Here is a 19,502-nt window from a genome sequence, read left to right as displayed (position 1 = left end):
GCCTGTGATGATTGTGGCAGCAAGGGGGCGGGGGGGGGGAAGCGGGAATGATAAAATAAGGACACGTTTCAAGGGGTTTCATGGCAAGCGGGGGGTGTTTTTTTTTTAAAAAAAAACTAGAAACGAAATTGATGTTGGCATTCATCCCAGCTAAGGGACTTATCACATGTTGTTTAACTCCAGTAGAGTTTGGTCCAGCATCTGATGCATATTGAAGTTTTCTTCTTTTGCATTAGCCACTTTTTCTGTTTTGGGTCAAAAAAAAATATGAAAAGGAGTCATTTGGAGGCATCAGGAAGGCAAACATTGCGGTGAAACCCCTATGCATAGCTTCACTGTGGCAGTCGGTATTTGAATCAAAAAAGGCATGAAGCACCTTTTAGCCAGGCCTCTGCGCCAAACGGATCTGGCCAAGTCAAACTTGTTGTGGCGTATTTAAGACAGAACCGGAGCGCCTTAAACACCTAAAGGAGTTGGTGATTTGTCAGTTATGCTGACAACTGTGGCAACTGGCTGACTAAACCTGCCTTCTAAAAAGAAAGAAAATCTACCCTTCTTTTTCTATCACAAATTTAAAAAGGTGGGGAGAGAGTTAAGTTGCAGCAGAAAGAAAAGAAAAATCCATGTACTAAAAATGCTGACCAAAGCATTTTGCAATTTTACTCCACCAGGACTGCAGAAATGGTAGAAGGCAACCACGTGGCAGGTGAAGGAAAGAGGCAGCTATCTGTCTGCTAGGGAAATTTCAGGGATTTTTCTGCTGCTGGGGAAAAGTGAAGCAGCTTTCACAATAGCTGTTAGTGTAAAGTCACATGCATACTGTGTAGGAAAGGCATTAAATACATGTCTGTGATGGGAGAAAAAAGCACAAAAGCTCGAGATCCACATACGATCAACACAGCAACAGCAGTTTCACAACGATGCAAATGTACCACAAGTGGAGGTGACCAACAAAAGGCCCCTCCTGCTGCCCGGCTGCAAAGTTGTTTTGACCTGGGCTAGAAAAGTGAGTGCTGAGATCTCATTCCTGGGCCCCACAGGAAGCAAACGTCAGCACGGTTCCAATTTCAGCACCCCCCCCTCCCCCAGAGCAGAATTGCTAGTAAAACCACCCCTCCCAAGGAGGAGACGCCTGGGTCTCCTTTAATCAGACCGTGATCCAGAGTGCAGCCCGTCTTAAGGCTGAGAAGGAAACGCCCAGACAGAACCTTAAAGGCCCCCCCAGCTTCAGCCCCAAACGGCAGCAGACACAGGCCTCTGGCATCAGTCGGCAGGCAGGTGAGTCAAGAGAGAAGGGTTAGGAAGCACGGAAGCTTAGTCCTCGTTCAGGGCCAACTTCAGCTCATGAGTGAGGCGCCGGTTTTGCTCAAGCTGCTGGTAGAGCTGGTCTGTGCAAGTCGGCAAGCGGATAGAAGGAGGAGGAGGAGGAGGAGGAGGAGGAAGGAAAAAGGCAGAGAGAAGAGAAACGGTTAGAGGGAAAGGGTTAGCCCCGAAACGTCACTCCATAGAGTCAGTTTAGTAGGACAGATCAGACACACCAAGGCAGGAGCCCTGTGCCTCCTTCGGTGAAGCATCTCAGGAAGGAAGAAAGGAAGGCAGTTCCACCATCAATGGTGGGCCACGCATCGCTCAGCCCCTTGGGGAACCCATCTCTCCCACTGGTTTCTACGAGGGAGAGGGCTGGGCAGGTGCTGGTGGTGACCATAAGGCAGGACCGGTCGGTTCCAGCAAGGGAGGCAGCCAGGTCCTGGTCCAAGATCTGCTCTGCCCACCCAGAGTCTTCAAACTATCTCTGCCTCCCCATCCCTGTGAGCTCCTACGTAAGACCTTGCTTGCAATTCTCACACGAGACACTCCCGGGCCTGGGTTCTGTGCAGGTGACTCTGGCTAGTCCCCAGTCCCCCACCCAGGTTCTTCTGGATTCTTTAGGGGATGTGACGAGCAAGATCTCCAGAACTTCACGGGAGGCTTGAAGAGGCCAGAGCCTCAATTTGCAGAAGACCAAGAGAAGGCTCTTTTGTGTAGAGGACAAGTAGCCTATTGTGGGAGCAGGTCCACCACACTGGCCTGCTGCTGGGGGAGCTCCCCGAGGCTCCCTCTCTGGACTGACTCAGCTGCTGGAATGGCCCCAGACAAGGCCACTCAAGGAGCCTCCAGGTTGGGCTTCAAGAGCCGCGGGGATTTCCACCAGGGGGAGGGAGGAAGGAGGTGGGATCGAGGGCCCATGCATGGAAAAGGAGCAGGGACTGATGAGCTTTTCACGAGGTCACAACCATCTCTACACTAATCCGGTTTGGGGTTGGTCAAAGCCCAACTGTGGCTTATTGATAGAGCCAGAATGGCTTAGGCTAAGGCCCAGCCCAGCCCACTTCAGCCAGTGGCCTTCCATCTTCCCCAGCCTTTTCCCCCACCAGATGTACAGGGGGCCTCCAGGTGCGCATTCCCCATTGCAAGGATTTCTACTCTGCCCAAGCCACCCACTCCAGCCTCCTCTCCTGTCCTGGCTCCTCCCCCAACGCCCCCCCCAAGTGAAGACCAGGCTGCTCATCCAGCAAGTGACCAAAGCAAAGCCCCCTCCCTTCAGAGACCCCTGCCACCCCCTCGAAGCTGCTAAACCCCCTCCCTGCATGGGCTGCGTCCTGCCAGAAGAGCTGTGAAAGGGGCAGGGGGAGGAAAAGAATAAAAAAAGAAAGGCGGGTGAAAAAGGAAAATAATAGAATGAATCCCTAACAGAAGAAAGCAAATTTTTCAACTTTATTCATACTTGAAATGGAGGACATAAATAAAAGGCAAAAGGAGCAGCAAAACAGATACGACGTCGGGATTTTTCATTTATTTTACAGTGAAAGTTGTAGAGTTCCTGTACAGTTGAAAGGCCCAAAGTGGGGAGAGAGGAGGGCGGGGGAGGGGTGGGGGAGTAGCCCCAGGAGGAAAGGGAGGAGGGGGAGGGGGAGGGGAGGGCAAGGAACTGGACAGCAGGTACCAGCTTGGAAAAGATGGTTCACCCAGGCTGACGAAAGAGAGGTCTTGGGAGGAGTGAAACAAAGACACTTATCTGTATGAAGATAAAAAAGAAGAAATAAAAATGGCAGAGCAGATGGAGAAGGGAGGGAGGCAGGGAGGGAGGCAGGGAGGGAGAAAGGTTGGGAGGGAGGGAGGGAGGGAGGGAGGGAGGGAGGGAGGGAGGGAGGAAGGAAGGAAGGAAGGAAGGAAGGAAGAAAGAAAGGAAGAGCAGAGGAGAAAAAATGCACCAGGATAACGGAAACAGCATCTGCCCTACGACAACCCTCCCCCCCCACACCTTTCGGTCAGCATCCATGGGACCCCTGGGAGAGGGAGAGGGAGCAAAGCCCTCCAAGGGGGACCTTGCCAGCCTGGAGGCAGCCCTCTCTATGGGCATCGAATCTTTCGTCCTTTTAACTTCGCCTCCAAGATCTGACTTTGCAGAGCTTTCATGAAACCAAAGTCAGTGGATATGGATATTAAACCCCCCCACCCACACACACATCTCTGCTTAGTAGTTAAATCTGAGCTGTGTTTTGAACCCCCCCCCCCCAATCCTTTGGAAACGGGTCAGGTCTGGAGGGAATTAGGAGTCCGTGGTGGGCCTTCGCTCTCTGGCCCCTGCAAGCTCCGTATAAGGGACCACTTTCCAGCCAAGGCTTCCCTCTCCTCCCTTGGCCAACCCCATTTTAAGCAGGGGGAGATCGCTCTCTCTTTCAGGGGACCTTCCAAGCAGCATTTGGAAAAATATTCCACTTTTTCTTAACAGCATTTTAATCATGCCACATCCCATCCCATCACCTGCACGATGCCGTGATTTGTAAAAGAAAACAACCAGCTGGGAATGTTAAACACGCATATACAGAATTTCCCAAATATGCAGGGAACCCAGACCTACAAAGAGGATTGATTATTCAGACTATAACTTTGGGAATCCAAGGGAACAACAAAAACAAACCACTGAATGGCAAACTAGGGGCTAATTGTTGCTTGTCAATTAAGCCAGGAGAATGCAAATCATTCCAGCATAATTCAGCTCTGAGATTAGATTCCACACTCCGAAACAACTTGCACCTCTGCACAGCAGTAAATGAATCTCATGCAGGCAGGCACTTAGCTTTAGGGATTTTTTCCCTCTTTAATAAGTTAGTACAGTCCGTTTTCACACGGGTTAGTAGGAAGGTTATGGGTCAGATACAACTGACTTCCGTTTAGCATTTCTTACATAGAATAAACTTGAAATGACTGACGGATTTTTAAAAAGTCTTAAAAAACACTTTTTAACTTGAGGACTTCTGCTTGTGCTGGACTACACAAACTAAAACTTTTGTGCTAGACTAAAATGGCCACAGGGAGTTGTACCCCACCGTTTCTGGCGAAACGTTCCCGAAAAATACATTTTAAATAGTTTCTGGATAATTACAACTTTCTCAATAAACACATATTAATAGGTGTAGATGTGTAATATATTAACACATAAAAGGTGGGATACTTTTTGAATAAATACTATACTTTTTCAAAAGACAATCCCTTGACAAGTAGTCTCAATATTATTCTGCTAAAAACGTGCTCGTTCACCCTTGGCTGCTGCCTAATTAAAATCAAAAGCAAAGGGGATTTTCAGGGGAATTGTACTTTGAGGGGGCTCCCTTGCTGCAAATTGTGTGGGTCCACAGAAGCAAGAGAGGCACCCACCGTCTGCCAAATGCAGAGACCCCACTCCAGGGAGAAACACCACCTCTCTTCCTGCTGAAGAATTTGCTCTTGTGCAGCAGGCACTTTCCACAAAAAAGCTTACCCAGAAACTGTGGACCTCATTGGATCTGACGCTAAAAAATGCCTCTATTTATGGGGAGTTTCTTAATCAGAAGGTTTGGCTTGCCAACCGGAAGAGTAGGTGGGCTTTGGTGCAGAAGCCGAGAAACGTTGAAACGGAAGAGAACTGAAAGGAGGAACTAAAGATTAAGAAAATAGGATAGAACCAAGTGCAGGAAAACAGGAGAAAGGAAAGGAAGAGACACACATTCAAGTCAGCCTTGCCTTGCATTGTCCAGGCAAAATGCTTGCTCCCTCATCCTTAATTCAGAATAATCTCACAGAGTTCATTACTATTGCTCTCTTGCCCTCTCATTAGAGAGTCTGCTAAATGACTCCGGAAAGCTGCTGAAGCCCAGGGCTAACTCAACAGTGTTTGCACGAATAGCGGGCAATGCCACCCGCTGCCTGCCAATTGCATTCTGTGCCAGCCCTCTCCAGAACACTGAGGACTGGAAAATTGCAAAAACAGGTGGTGCTTAAAGAGCACGCTCACACGTACAATGTACAGGACAGAAGGAGCAAGGGCCGCGTGACTTTGCAAGGCTGACTTGAGACCAGGCACAGGCAGAAAACAGGGCGCCATTTACATGGAGGTCATGTCGTTGAGGGCGTGATCCAGCTCCTCGCTGATTGCTTTGTACTTGAGTTTCTGGGAATACAACTCGTCTAAGAGTGGCCGAGGAAAAGGTGGAAGGAGTGCAAAGAGGAGGCAGTGGTGAAAGGAAGCACCGTCCAGAAATCAAGCCGGGAGCAGGGAGGATGGGTGTGCAGGCATCGGCAGGAGGGAGAGTGGAATGAAAGACAAGAGAGGTCAGGGGGAGGGTTTGAAAAAAGGGCTTTCACAAAATAAGAGTGAGAAAAAGCCAAGCTGGCAGACGGGAAAGTAAGGATTCTGGGGGTGTAGCAGGAAAGGCGCTTCTGGGTGGGCCTGGTCCCCAGAAGGCTGGCTCTAGCTGGAGGCCCCTCTGCCCTCGGTGGGGTGCTTGCTCGAAGCACCTGGCTGCCAGACCCCAAACTGCACGGAGGCAGGGCAGGGGAACTGGGAGAGGGAGAAGGAAACGGCCCTGAGGGGGTCCTTCCTCTGGGGACCCGCTTGGTGCTCAAGGGGGGAAGAGACCCCACTTCTCCATCTTTGGAGGATCTCAGACCGGAGAGAGTTTGGATGATTTTCTCCACCAAACACTCAACTTCCTCCTTAAATCTCCAGTTCTGGACCACTTTTCAAAGAGCCTCTTCCTCCAGAAAGCTTCCTCAACTGAGGGCAAGCTGAGGTCCTCCATGAGGACAAGGCTACAGGCCAAGCGTGGGGAGCCTGTCTCCTCCCTCCTTGGCATTCACCCCAAAGCTGAGGTCCCAGCGGGCAGCCCTAGCCGCTGGGCTTCTTGCAGGCCTCCACTTGGTATCTGCCCAAGTGCTCCTTTCGTCCCCCCCTTGGCAGGAGAGATCCGGGTGGCACTGCAGCCGCCACCCAACAACTATCCTGGCCTTCTCCAGCAGACCTTGTGAGTCTAGTAAGAATGAAATTCTTCCACAGGAAAAAGCACAATCCCAACCGTTGGCAAAGGGATCCCATCCATCCAGGTGGGCAAAGCCAAACTCTGTTCCCACACGAACAAGTCAGAGGTTGCCACCCAAAAACCACTGTGACCACCACTTATTGGCATCTGGGAATTAAGCTCATTATTGAGATTCCTAATTGAGGGGAAACTCAGAGCGGGACGAGATATGCAGCTCAATGAACTGGAGACGTCTGGAGGATACAATATTCACCCCAAATTTTACGTTCATTAAGATGTTCAAACCTCCCACCCTTTATCTCCAGGGAGACTGACCAGAACCACCACCACTCTCCGTGTGAAGCAGTGGCTTCCCAGGTGGCCTCAGGGCAGCAGCTGGAGAAGGACAAAGGCAGGCAAAGAAACATACCTTCTAAGTCGTCGATGCTCTTCTCTAGTTTGGTTACTGACCTCTCTGCAAACTCAGCTCGGGTCTCAGCCTGGGGTCAAAGCACACGCAAGTGGGTCAGGAGGCGGCCTGGGCCCCCCACGGCATTTCCCCCCAGAAAAAGCTCCCTGGATACAAAGAATTGCCCCCAATGCCAACACTAGAGGTGAAGCAGCCCAAGGGGTGTTCAGCTGTTCCCATCAGAAAAAGAGGGGGGCTCTCATCAGAGGCAGCCCCAAAAGAGCACGGGGAAGCTGGCCAGAGGACGCATGGGCTGGATGAGGCCCTCAGGATATGACTTGAGTGGGAATCCTCCCCCCCCCCCCCATTCATGCAATATTCCCAACATAAGAGCTCTGCAAGGTTTCATTGCGCTCAGTGAAGGTCGTCTTTCTCCTTTGACTGAAGGGTTAAGGATTAATTTATTTTATTTATTTTATTTATTTATTCACATTTCTAAACCGCCCCCTCTCCCAAAAAGGGACTCGGGGCGGTGTACAGTCCACAATAAATCACAGATAAAATACAAATATAAATAGGGCTATAAATATATGTATGTATGTATGTGGAGGAGGTTAAAATTAAGAATGGAGTTTGGCTTTGGGGCAAAGTACAACCCACTTCTGCACACCCTGAGCGGCTGGCACTCCCCTGGGCCACCTCAGCATTCCAGGAGGCAAAAAAAAAAAAAATATCCCAGCAATGTTGACCCCCCTCCTCCTCCTCCAGAAAACCCACTTCCTTGTTTTGGGGCTGTTTACCTCTTTCAGTTTGTCAGTCAGGACCTTGATCTCCTCTTCATATTTGTCTTCCTTCTGAGAGTACTGCAAGTGGAAAGGAAAAACACAACACGCCCGACGTGAGAAACCATGCCAGGCCTCTCCAAACCGGTTGCACAAGGGGAGCCCTGCAGGGTGGCTGGCTCAGAATCAAGCAGGCGGTTTGATCAGACAGGGCTGAGAGAGGAGCAGGCCCTTGTCCACGGATGCTGGACTACAACTCCCATCTGCTGGGGGGAGTCAAGGTGGAAGACCAGGGGAGGGGGCCTTCGGGCATGGGGATGTTTTTCACACCACTGAAGAATGCCGGCCTGCCACCGCTTCCAAAAGTCCAGCTTTCCAACTCAAAAGGCCTCCCGAGCCCCCCCAAAATGGATGGCTTCTCCTCCTCCAGGATGCCCACCATCTGGGCTGCACGGCCGTCCAGCACTTAAAGCGGCAGCTGGAGGGCTGCAAGGGCCCCCCTCCCTCCCTCCCTCAGCCCAGGGCAACGTCAGCACGAAGCGGGACAGCCCCTCGGGCTTCCCTTTTTTGCACGCTGGTTGTCCAAAGGCTGTGAGGCAGGAAGACGTGGGCCTCTTGGGACTCAAACCGGAAGAAAAACAGGCATCCGAGGGAGCTCTTGGACCACCGGAAGAGCCCCTGGGGAATGAGGAACACTCCTGCGGAGACCCCCCCCCTCCAAGGCTGACAGCTCCTCTTTCACTTCTGATTTTGCTGCTTAGGAGAACCAGGCTCGGGGGCTTTGCAGGATGAAGCCCATTGGCAGAGGTGCCCCTGAGCCTCTTCTCGATTTCAGGGGAGGAAAAGCACTTTCTCTCCTCTGAGAAAGCGGAGCAGGGCAGACCCAAGAGGAGCAGCCTGGATTGAACTGGGGGGTCCTCTGAGTTGGGTGGCCAAGAAGAACCACTGATACAAACCTGGCTTGTGACAAAGCCGGAGGGAATTTTTTTTTAAAAAAACCACCCTGAAAATTTGCTTGGTGTGTAGATCAATGAAATCATGTGGCGCCTTTCCTTCCGCTTCGCTGCCAGATCAGACCCCTAAGAGTCCAAATGGGAGACCCCCTCAAAGGGCCTACCTTTAATCCTTGGCCCTTCTGGCTATTTCAGGCTGCCCAGATGCCACGATCTGAGATTAAACCCAGAGCGGTCCAGAAGAGAAGCCTTTCTCGGCTGGACCACATTAAGGCCCGTGGACTTCGATTCCCAGAATTCCCCCCCACCCAGGGAGGGATGGAGTCCATCTATGCTGCCTGGGGAATTCTGGGAGTTGAAGCCCATCCATCCTCCGGTTGCCAGAACCGCCAACTGCTTGACTGCAAACGAAGCCGCACATCCACTCGGGGGCCATAAAAGCGAAGTGGGACTCGGAAGGTGAGACCTGTGTTGGGGGCAGCCGCTTCCTTCCCCACCTCGCCTCGCTCCTCCCTGCTCGGCCTACCTTCTCCGCCTGAGCTTCCAGCGACCTCAGGTTGTTGGTCACAGTTTTCAATTCCTCTTCAAGTTCAGCACATTTGCTATTATTTGGGAACGCAGCCAGGAAAGGGGACAGGAGGAAGACCAGACAAGCCCAGGAAGAGAGGGGGAGAAAAGATAGAGAAAAAATGAAAACGGAACCTCAAAGCTCAAGGAAAGGGCCTCGGGAGCAGCTACACCCCTCTGGGACCACCAAATCGAGACTGCCACCACGCTCAAGGGGCACGGAGAGAAACTTCCCTCCGTGCTCTCGCCTGCAGCTGAGGGGCAGCGTCTCCCAATTAAGAGCCCCTCTCCTCTAATCAAAGGCAGCCAAACTAGCAGCCTTTGGCAAGCAGGTGGCTGTTTGGCAGTCCTGGGGCATTTTGGAAGCCCTACTGGCAGAGGCCACGGTCAGCCTCGTTTGCACCCCGGGGGTCCCAGAGAGGCCAGCTCCTTTCCTGGGGCTCAGTCACGGCCACAAGGCTTCCACGAACACACGCATCCGATCGGAGCTTTTGGAGACAAAGAACAGCCACTCAAGCGAAGCAGAAGGACGCAAAGAAGGAGGCCAGCAAGAAGGCGAGAGCAGTGCGGCTAGAGGCACCTCAGCCGCAAGGTTTGGGCTGCGGCTAAGCCCGGTCTTTGCATTCACCGAAGGACGCTGATGCGTGCCAGTACCTTTTCCTCGGCCGCCATGAGCGCTTTCAGGGTCTGATCCATGGTTCTTAGCTGTTCTTCCAGCTGTCGGACTTGGCTGTTAGTGGACACAGGAAACGCACAAGAGCCATTCACAAAAATCAGTGAGCCAGTGACATGCAGTGACCCAAACCACACCAGAGCTCCCCCTGACTCCGACACGGCCGCAAGCACACAGAGGCAAACACAGGCAGGCGGACACACACCACAGCCCCTTCCGCTGGGGCGCACAGCCGGGCACGGTTGCGGCGGGGGCCAAAAGAACATCCACCACATCCACGGACAGCAGCGCAAGGCCAGCAGCAGCAGCAGCAGCAGCCCCCGGGGGGGGGACGGGACTCACCTTTCGGAGAGCTCAGCCCGCTCTTCTGCACGCTCCAAGTCGCTCTCAATGATCACCAGCTTCCGGGCCACCTACAGCCGCCGTGGAAACAGAAAGGGGGGAGGGATGAAGCTGGGAGGGGCCACCCCAGCCAATAGGTGCCTTCCAGGGGGCTGGATTCCCAGCAACGGAGCCCTGCAGAACGGCTTTGCCTCCTCCTAAAATGCATTTCTGAAACTCCGGGAGGCTTTCAGAGGTACAAGCGGAACGTTAGGATCAAAAGGCAAAGTTGGAAGTTGCACAGTGAAGAGGTGGCACTACAGACGTTGGTCCCCCAAAGCTCTCTGGAAGAGCCATGTCTTCACTGGCTTCCAGAGTCTGTGCAGACTTTGGGGTCAGGCAGTTTCCAAGGAGGGGCTGCTCCACTGTCAGCCCCCTCCTGGCAGGTGGGGGCCCTTAGCAGGTTGCTCCCGATTGCTCAAACGTGGCGCTGAAACCGCAAGCGGATGGGCAGAGAAGCAGGCAGGAGCTGGCCAACGGCTGCCACCCCTCCTCTGCCCATTCCTGGTGGGACTGCCCCAATGCCTGAAGCTCGGCCGCCCGAGGTCCGCCCTTTCCTTCCCATAGTCTCTCGGAGGCACCCACCACAGCCGGCCAGATGCCAGGCTAGGGTCAGCCGAGGCTCACCTCCTCGTACTTCCGGTCGGCGTCCTCAGCGATGTGCTTGGCCTCTTTCAGCTGGATCTCCTGGATCTCCATCTTCTCCTCGTCCTTCAGGGCCCGGCTCTCAATGACCTTCATGCCTCTGGGAGAGAAGGGCACCGTCACGGGCAAATCCAGGAAGCCCCGCCGACCCAGGGCCACAACCACCCTGCTGCCCCTGACCTCAAGGGCTGCAGATGCCACCTTCCTTCCTAGCTCAAGCACAGGGGCTGCCCCGGGAAGGGAGGAGGGCACGGGGAAGATGCCCACCCTGCAAGGCTTCTGCACCCATCACCTGTCTCTCCACACGGCCCACTCTGCAAGTGCTCAGACGGCGCTCTGCCCCCCTCTCCCCTGCGTGTGTGCCTGTGTTTGTGCGTGTGGGAGAGAAACCTTGGCAGAGAGTCTCTCCTTAATCAACATATGTCTAGAGCAGTGTTTCTCTTGAAGACGGGAGGCTGGCTGGGGGATTCTGGGAGTTGAAGTCCACACGCCTTAAAATTGCAAAGATTGAGAGACACAGCTCTAAAGTCCCTGATTGTCCTGTTACGTGGTTTCTTCCCCTTCACTGCCAATTTTCAAACAGAGGCTGGAGACCCACCCATTGGGGATGATAGAGTGAATCCTGCAATGTGCAGGGGTTGGACTTGATGGCCTCGGAGGTCCCTTCCCATTCTGCATCTCTATGTTTCACCTAGTTCCCCTCAAGGCAACAGGCCAGACCACTCATAACCCAAAGGACACCAGGACACACTATTATCCCGAGGGACGTAACTCTGTGCCAGCCAAGCACCCCATGCCAAGGGGCCCAGCCTCACCTCTCGCTCTCGTCTGCCGCCTTCTCAGCCTCCTCCAGCTTCTGCAGGGCTGTCGTCAGGCGCTCCTGGGCACGATCCAGCTCCTCCTCCACCAGCTGGATGCGCCTGTTCAGAGAAGCCACATCGCTCTCAGCCTGGGAGCAGGAAGGGAGGAAGGAAAGATGCTCGTGGTTACAAAGTGGGCAGGAGGGTGGCATTAAACAACCTCCCGCCCACCTGACATCCTTGGTTTTGCCACTGCCTGTCCATTCTCTCCTTTTCACAGCCAAGAAAGAAAGGAGAAGAAAAATGACTAAGCAATAACCGCAATTTAACTTAAAATTGGACGGTTTGCTCTGCACCGTCTTCCTACAGAGAGAACGACACCAACGAATGAAAGCAGATCACACAGCCAGTGTAATTTGCATCATCCTCTTCTCTGCCTCCTAAAACTACCCAACAGCCACGCTCCCTTGGCCACCCGGAACACGTCTGCACCTTTTGGCTCAGGCCACACAGGAAGGAAGCCACGAGCCCAATGAGAAAAGACAAAGCAGCTGCAAAAGCTCTTCTCTTACAGCAGGGGGCTCCAAACCTAGCCACCTTCAGCCTGGTGGACTCCAACTCCCAGAATTCCCCAGCCAGCGCATGCTGGCTGGGGAATTCTGGGATTGAAGTCCACCAGGCTGAAGGTGACCAAGATTGGAGACAGTTCTCTTACAGGAAATGGTCCTCTTGAATGCTCCCTTGATCAGCTCCCAGCCAAGTTTATCCAGTGGCTGCTTCAGCCTCTTTTAATTCAAGCAAAGCACATCTGGGGAATGGGGGGGACGGGGACACCCCAACGCAAAGCACACAAGAGAATTGGCCTTGCTTGCATACTTTCCCCCCCAGGGAAAGAGAAACGATGGCGCTCCTGTTAATCATTACCCCAAAAGGCTTCTGGCTGCGTCCCTTGGAGGCCAAAAGGTTGCTTTCCTACTTCCTGTTCCCAAAGAGAAAGCAGCAGGGCCAATTATGATCCCTTTCCATTTTCCACAAAGCAAAGCCGTTTCCTTATATAGTCACAAAAATACCCATATCCCAAAGGACACGTCCAAGGCCAGCAGAGAAGCAGCCGCTGTGCTCCAGGGGGCAGATTCTGGCAGAGTTTGGCCCAAAGAGGGATTAAGATCTTCAGGTCCCCCCTTGAAAGCAACCATTTCCCTTTTTCAACCCAGGCCCCCCACAACAGACACTCCCCCCCCCTCCAAATCCCCATGAGCCTCTGTCTTTGGAAAGAAGGTCCGGATTCGGTCCAGGCCCCTGGCTGGCCAAGGGGGCAGGTGGGAGGGGCCCCTTCAGGTCAGCCTTCAAACCCCGAGGCTACCTGGCTAAAGGGGGGGGGGCGTTTAGACCCCAGAGGGGTTCAGCCGAACAGGCCTCCTGGTCTGAACTGCAACCAGAGAAAGGGAGGGAGCCCCATATCTTAACCCCCTTGCACCCCCTCCTCCTTCACCCAGATGCCAACCGATTTCAGCCTCCGCAAAAGCCGCCCCAGGAAGCAAGAGCCCTCCTTACGGCTGTCTTTTGGGACTCAAAGGGAGCCTTTCAGCTTTACAGCCAGACTGGGCCTCCCAGTTAAAGGCTCCTGCTGGTCCCAGTGGCTTGAGGGCTTCCTGGCCACGGTGGGCTTCCCTAAAATCAGTTGGGGTCTGGAATATACAGAGTCGGGGTGGAGGTTTTGCACCCTGGACCATTCCCCCTTGGGAGGAGCCCAGCAGGTGCCAGGAAAGGACCCCACCCTCACCAGGCGCTCCTTCCTGGGGAGTGGGGGGGGCGCGCTCAAGGCTCGTGGTGGGTACGAGATTAAAACGGGGGGCAGGAGGTCTGAGAAAGCACCCAGGGGCGGGGGGGGGGAGAGGGGCGGCTCTGAGGAAGGTTTCCAGGGAGCCCCTGGAACCAGAGGGACCCTGAACGGGGAGCTCCCATCTGGAGGGGCGAAGGTTGGGAGGCCGCAAGGGGGAGCCCGGAGCCCCTGCCGAGGCCGAAGGTCGCACCTGGCGGGGAAGGGGCGCTGCCTGCGGGGGCCAGGCCAGGGCGGCATCCCCCGTGGGTCGCCCGCCCGCCCTCCTTGCCCGTCGCGCGGAGGGGGAGGAAGAGGGGGAGGCGCCCAGGTGGCCGGAGGGCTGCGGCCCGGGGGGCGCCTTTGTCCCTCCCGTCCGTCTCACCTGGTCGCGCAGCGCCCGCTCCTCGTCCAGATCTCGCTGCAGCCGCCCCGCCTGCTCCTCGGCGACATCCGCCTGTTCCTGCAGGCTGCGGATCTTCCTGCGCACCGCCTCGAGCGAGCTCAGCCCCGCCGCCATCGGGCCCGCAGCGCAGGAGGAAGGCGGGCGGAGGAAGAGGAAGGCGCGGGCGGGCAGGGCCGGGCAGGGAGGAAGGATGGGAGGAGGGCGGAGGGAGGGAGGGAGGAGCAGCAGCAGCAGCAGCAGCAACAGGCGGGATGCCCGGCCTCCGCGCGCCGCAGCGACCGCCTTCCCAGCCCGCCTCAGCCCCGCCTGGACGCCCCCGGCGGCGACCGCACCGCTCCGGCTGCGATGATGCGGCGCCCCCGCCCCCCGCCCCCGATTCCAGAGGCGGCGAAGCACCCGCAGGACCACCGCCTCGAAAGCGCCCCACGGAGGGCGGGGAGGGGCAGACGCCCCCACTCGGGGACCTAAGTGGGCATCACATTTGCTGGCTCATCTGGTGCAACTGCAGCCCACGAGGAGGGAGCCTGTCTTGGGGACGGAGGATCCTGGAGAACGGGCCAGTCTGAGAAGTTTCTTGGGGGCCCCAGACCGGCCTTAGGAGCAGTTCCTGTGCTGGGGAAAGGCCGCCCCCTCCTCACACCTGGCAGACTCCCCCCCCCCATTTCCGCCCAGTGCCTCCAGCTGCCTTGCAACAACCACATGGAAAAACTGCAGTGGAAAAATCGACTTCCAGGAGACCTGCAGAGCCTGGGAAGAAATCTGGGGACTTTCCCTGGGAGACTGTTTCCAAGAAACCAAGAGGGCGCAAATGGCATCATTTGAGAGCAGGCACAACTCCCGAGGAAATCCCCAGGACCGGCGTGAAAGCAGCAGGGAATGAATGTGCAAAGGGAGAAGTGGGAAGGAGGCCGTTTACAACCTGGGGGGGGGGGAGGGGAGGGCACAGCTGGCCGGAAACCTGCTTCCACTGCAACCACCTTCAAGGACCAGAGCTTAGTAGTGATGACCTCAGGGCTTTCCCAATGTGGAAGGATGTGGGAGGCTGAGATTTCCAGATTCCCCCCCCCCCCCACACACACACACTCAGAGAAGCCATGGGAACAGCAGGAAGCCCACAGGAGGCTCATCCGCTACCCCAAAAGAGCCTCAACCTGGGGCTGGGCTCAGTTGGTGAGGACTACAAAGCCAACAGCCCTCAGCCAGGTCACCTCTGCCCCTCCAGCCCAGTTCTGTCCGCTCTGCCGGCTGATCTCTTCCTCCCCTTTTCCTCTCCATAGATATGGGTGAGAAAAAAAGAGATTTCCCCCTCCTGCTTTATCCGCCAGGAGGAACTGCAGCTAAAGATAGCCAAGGATGAGAATCTGGCAACCCCAACGCCCCTTCGGCTGCTTCAGTCCCATGAGCCGCAAGGTTGGCCAGGAGGGCGAGGAAGAGCTGACGGGGCAGAAGGTGCCCAGCCAGGACCGATTACAGGCCATGGGATAGGGATGACTTTCCCTAGCCTGACTCCGGCCTCTCATGCAAGCCCCTGGAGGGAACCAATCCACCTCCTTGGGAACCCACACCGGTGCTATAATTGGGCCGGGGGCTTCAGGACACAGCTGTCTTTACCTGGAAACCCCCATCCCATTAAACCGAACCAAGGTTTGCCGTAACAGACCCGCCCCCTTCCTAGTTTCCCCAGGAGAGAAAACCACTTGGAGAATCTTGACTTTGAAGGCAGCACGAGGGCTCCTTCTTGGCAGCCTCCCGGCCCACTTTTTTTGCCAAATGCAGCATGTTGGGGCAGGGTCCCTGGATTTACAACCCCCAAACTTGACAACTTGAAGCCTTGCGGACTTAAAGAAAGCTGGCTGGAGAATTCCGAGAGTTGAAGTCCACACGTCTTAAAATTGCCAAGTTTGAAAACCTCGGATCTACAAGGTTACAGCCTGAAGGGGGAAAGGTATTTTTGAAAGAGGAGCTGTGCAGTTAGGAAGTTGGGGACACACCTTCCCAGCCAGCCCAACGGTTACTCAGGCTGGCTGCTCCTCCCCCCCAGGCAGAGTCCGGATCCACCACGGAAGTGATGCAAGACACACGGCTGAGCAGAGCTATGAGTCATGGCCCAGTCGCGCCAGCAAAGGTGAGCTCTTCTTGGCAACCCCCTCTGCCCTCCTCCTGCACATCTGTCCCAGCAGCTGTTGCTCACCTACCACACCCCTCAGCCCTATAGTCACCACCTCTCTCTTTCTGCAAAATAACCCTTTTAAGGGCCAAAAGGAGGAGAGGCAAGACCTGGGCACTACTTAGAAGAAAAAGACCCCAGGTTCCCCTTAATGCCTACAAAGAAATAAATCTTTTTCCCTGGAGGGGGGAAAAAAACAGCAGAGGCTCCTCTCTGGAAATTCGGTAGCATTTCTCTGGCCTCCTTCCCTCCCTCCCCCTCCCCCTCCTCCTCTCTCCTGCTTTTAACTGAGACAAGCTATTTCAAAATAGTCTGCATTCTCTTCCTTATAAGGAATATCTTCCCCGGGATCTATTTGCGGTTCCTTTGAACAAGTTAAATAAATGCCTGGCTGGAATGCTGACTCCCATCTATCGAAAAAGCCACAGCGCGGAAGGCAGGCGCATTTGAGCCAGATTAGGCACAGCAGCCTCTCATGGAGGAGCAACTTTCTGCGGTTCCAAAGTTGAAATGAAGTCAGATTTCAGTTGGGCCGGGAAGAACCACAAGGAGTTGGACAAAAGTTCAAGCTTCCGAAAGGCTCCCAGGCAGCGCCCATTTGCTCTGCCCCGATTATCTTTCCTCCACTCTGGCTGGCTGCTCTTGCTGGGCCTTAAACCCCCACGTGACACCCCCCCCCCCCATGGCACTTTCTCCCAGGCCTGGGAGAGCTGCTTTCCTTCCCTTAAAGAGAGTGGTAGTCCTCCGTATGACATCATCTGCTTGGGATGTCTGACTCCCCCACCCCCAACCTTAAGGGGCCGACAGCCCAGATTTGGAGTGAATTGCAGGGAAGGCTGTGGGGCCGGGAATGCTTGAGGGCTACAGCCATAGGACGATTTAATACTTAGACAGGTGGGTGGAGGAGAGACAGAGAGCGAGCTCCCTCTTCCATATAAAGTGCTGAGCTATATATAACCCCCACCCACCGGGTCTCTCCCCAGCCTTGAGTGATTGCCGACCCAGCAAGTATCCTCTCCTTGGCACGTCAAGAAACCTCTTGGCACGCCTTGGGCATCAAGCATCCGTGGGCAATCTTTGCCCCTTAGAGGCATTTGCATTTGTCCTCTGGGTACCTTTTCCCACATGGGAATCTCGGCTCAAGGACTGAATAGGCCTGCTGGCCCAGACAAGCACTCTCACCCCTGTGGGTGCCGCAGGGTCTCTTACGCGCATGGGAACCCCTGTCCATTTCCAAGGATTTGGTTCTGGGAGGAAGGTGCTGTTTGTTTTTAACACCCGAGGGCTCCGGCCTGATGTCCAAGCAACCTTCCCCAAAAGAGCTTCAGGTATGGCTCCTAGGGCCACAGCAGGACACATCTCTGCTGCTTCCTTGGCAACAATACCGGCTGGGCATCTGGACCAGCAGGAGCTACCCAGGTGTCCAGGATTCTTGGCTGATGGATGCACATCTCATGCCCTCTTGGGTCGTGGCAGGCGGGCTGATCCCCACAGCTGGTGGCGAGTCCAGCATGCAGAGAGGTTGAGTGACCAAGAGGCAGAAAGGTGGGGGCACATGCTCCTTGGGGGAGGGGGGTTTAGAGAAGTACTCACATCTGCAGCTTTCTTCTCTGCCACCTCCAGCTTCTCCTGGGCATCTTTCAGGGACTCCGAATATTTGTCCAGCTCATCTTCAGTGGTCTTCAGCTTCTTTTGCAGGGACACCAGGTCATCTTCCAACTGCCCGAAGGTTGGGGACCGGGGGAGGGGGGTGATGAGGGGCAGTGAGGGGAAGGGGGTGCAGCAGGCAATGCGATGGCGTGAAGACGGTGTGAAGGAGAAGAGGTGCAGAAGGACAGAGGGGGGAAAACAGGAGAGAGAGAGAGAGAGAGGAGGTTAGAGCATCTGGAAAGGCTACCTTGGTGGCTTTCTCATCCGCGGTGAGGAGGCTGTCCTCGGCGCTATGCAGCTCCTCCAGGACGTGGTCCCTCTCGTCCTCCGAGACCCGCAGTTGCTTTTCCAACTGCACAATATCCTCCTCCAACTAGCCGCGCAGGCCAGAGGCAAAAAGAGGAGGAAGCACTTTTAATCTCCCCACGGTCCGGCCTTCCCTCCCACCTGCCCCCTCCTCGGGGCTGCCTTCCCAACCACAACCTGCCTAAGGTGGATGCTGGGGTTGCTTGCTTTTGGGACCCCGAGTGTTGTCTGAATGAAGCTACCCGCGTGCTAAGTTCATGACCAGGGGAACTGCGACTCCAGAGGAGGGGAAAGCAAGTTTACTCCGGTTGAGCCTATTGCAGGAAGAGGGCCAGGTGGAAGATTCCCCAAGCCTGTGTGGGAGCAGGCCAGCTGGGAAAGGAGGCTGCCTTAAGGTCTCTGGGTTCCATGCCCAAGTCAGTTGCCTTCCTGGACTTTGGGTGAAGCCCCAGAGCCTGTACCGCCAGGTCCCCCCCCCCCCCAACCTTCCATCATCCAGCTGCGGCTTCAAATCCCAGCTGTTTGAGCTGGGAATGACTGGAGGTGTAGTCCCAACACATCTGCAAGGCATCAAGTGGAGGAGGCTTACATTGGCCCCAGTCTGGGCTCCATATCTGACCTTCCAGGAGCCAACTCCTCCTGTGACGGGGGAGAGAGAGGCTCTTTCCCACCAACGGGGCTCTACCCACTTGGCTGCTTTTTCTCGGAAACGGCCCACCCCCGTCCGTTCAACCAACTACCGGGGATCCAGGATCCCCAATTCAAGGGGGGGGGGCTCGGCCGGGAGAAGGACCCAGCCCAGCCCAGGGAGGGCAGCGCCCCCCTCCCCCCCGCGCTCTTCCAAATCCCCGCCGAGGGAGATGCCGAGTCCCCCCTCCCCCCAAGTCCCGAGGCGGGCGGTGGGGGAAGCGCAGCGGGCATCCTGTCCCGGCCTCCGGTTTCTCTTTCGGGGCGTCCGGAGCGAGCGGGGGTGCCTGGCGCGCACCCGGCGGCTCCTTCCCGGAGGGGGCGGCCCACCTGCTTGCTGCGCTCCTCGGCGGCCTTCTTGTCGGCCTCGGCTTGCTCGGCGCGGTCCAGCGCGTTCTCCTTGTCCAGCTTCAGCATCTGCATCTTCTTCTTGATGGCGTCCATGGCGGCGGAGGCTGCGGGGCAGTTGCCGAAAGTCCGTCGAGGAGGAGGAGGAGGAGGAGAGGCGGCGGCGGAGCTGCGCTGGGACGGTGGAGCTGGACGGAGTGCGAGCGGCTCCGCGGCGGCCGCGGGCGGCTAAGTACCCTGGCGGGGCGGGGGGGGGCGCATTCCGCCGGGCAGCCAATGCTTTTTTGGGAACGGGCCCCGCGCGCGCCGCCCCCTCCGCTCGCGCCCGCCCCGCGCCCGCCCCGCCTGCCCCGGCCGATGCCTAAAGAAGGGCAGGGCGGCGGCGGCCTCCCTCGCAGGGCTGGCGCTCCCGACGGCCGAAGCAGGGAGCGAGCGCCGCTTTGGCCAGAGTCTACCCCGACGAGAGGGGCAAAGGCGGGGGCCGCATCCCCGTCGCCAGCCGCTTCCTCCTCCGGCGCCCACCCGGGAACCGCAGCTTCGCTTGGGAGAGGGGAGGAGGAGGAGGAGGAGGCGCGCCGGCGTTGCAACGGGG

General features: G+C 56.0%; 1 protein-coding gene across 19 annotated transcripts; it reads right to left on the bottom strand.

Moving 5' to 3' along the window:
• Positions 1-110: 110 nt before the first annotated feature.
• TPM1 (tropomyosin 1) lies at positions 111-19,145 on the bottom strand (the record flags this gene model as incomplete). Of its 19 annotated transcripts, none has more annotated exons than XM_081965157.1 (10): positions 18,893-19,132; positions 17,817-17,942; positions 17,513-17,638; positions 11,543-11,676; positions 10,710-10,827; positions 10,044-10,114; positions 8,988-9,063; positions 7,527-7,589; positions 6,748-6,817; positions 111-245 (listed from the first exon to the last, which is right to left on the bottom strand). In XM_081965157.1, the coding sequence occupies exons 1-10, from the start codon at positions 19,004-19,006 to the stop codon at positions 163-165; spliced, it is 981 nt and encodes a 326-aa protein (XP_081821283.1). In that variant the 5' UTR covers positions 19,007-19,132. The 19 variants fall into 19 exon arrangements, with proteins under 19 accessions (XP_081821283.1, XP_081821277.1, XP_081821292.1 ...); XM_081965167.1 differs by lacking the exons at positions 111-245; positions 8,988-9,063; positions 17,513-17,638 and adding exons at positions 2,812-3,055; positions 5,409-5,487; positions 9,683-9,758 and having other exon boundaries at positions 18,893-19,139; XM_081965163.1 differs by lacking the exons at positions 111-245; positions 17,513-17,638 and adding exons at positions 2,812-3,055; positions 5,409-5,487 and having other exon boundaries at positions 18,893-19,135.
• Between the last annotated feature and the right edge of the window lie 357 nt (positions 19,146-19,502).

The sequence above is a fragment of the Natrix helvetica genome (genome assembly GCF_964273705.1).
Source record: "Natrix helvetica genome assembly, chromosome: 12".
Taxonomy (NCBI): domain Eukaryota; kingdom Metazoa; phylum Chordata; class Lepidosauria; order Squamata; family Natricidae; genus Natrix; species Natrix helvetica.
This window is presented reverse-complemented; position numbering and strand designations above follow the sequence as displayed.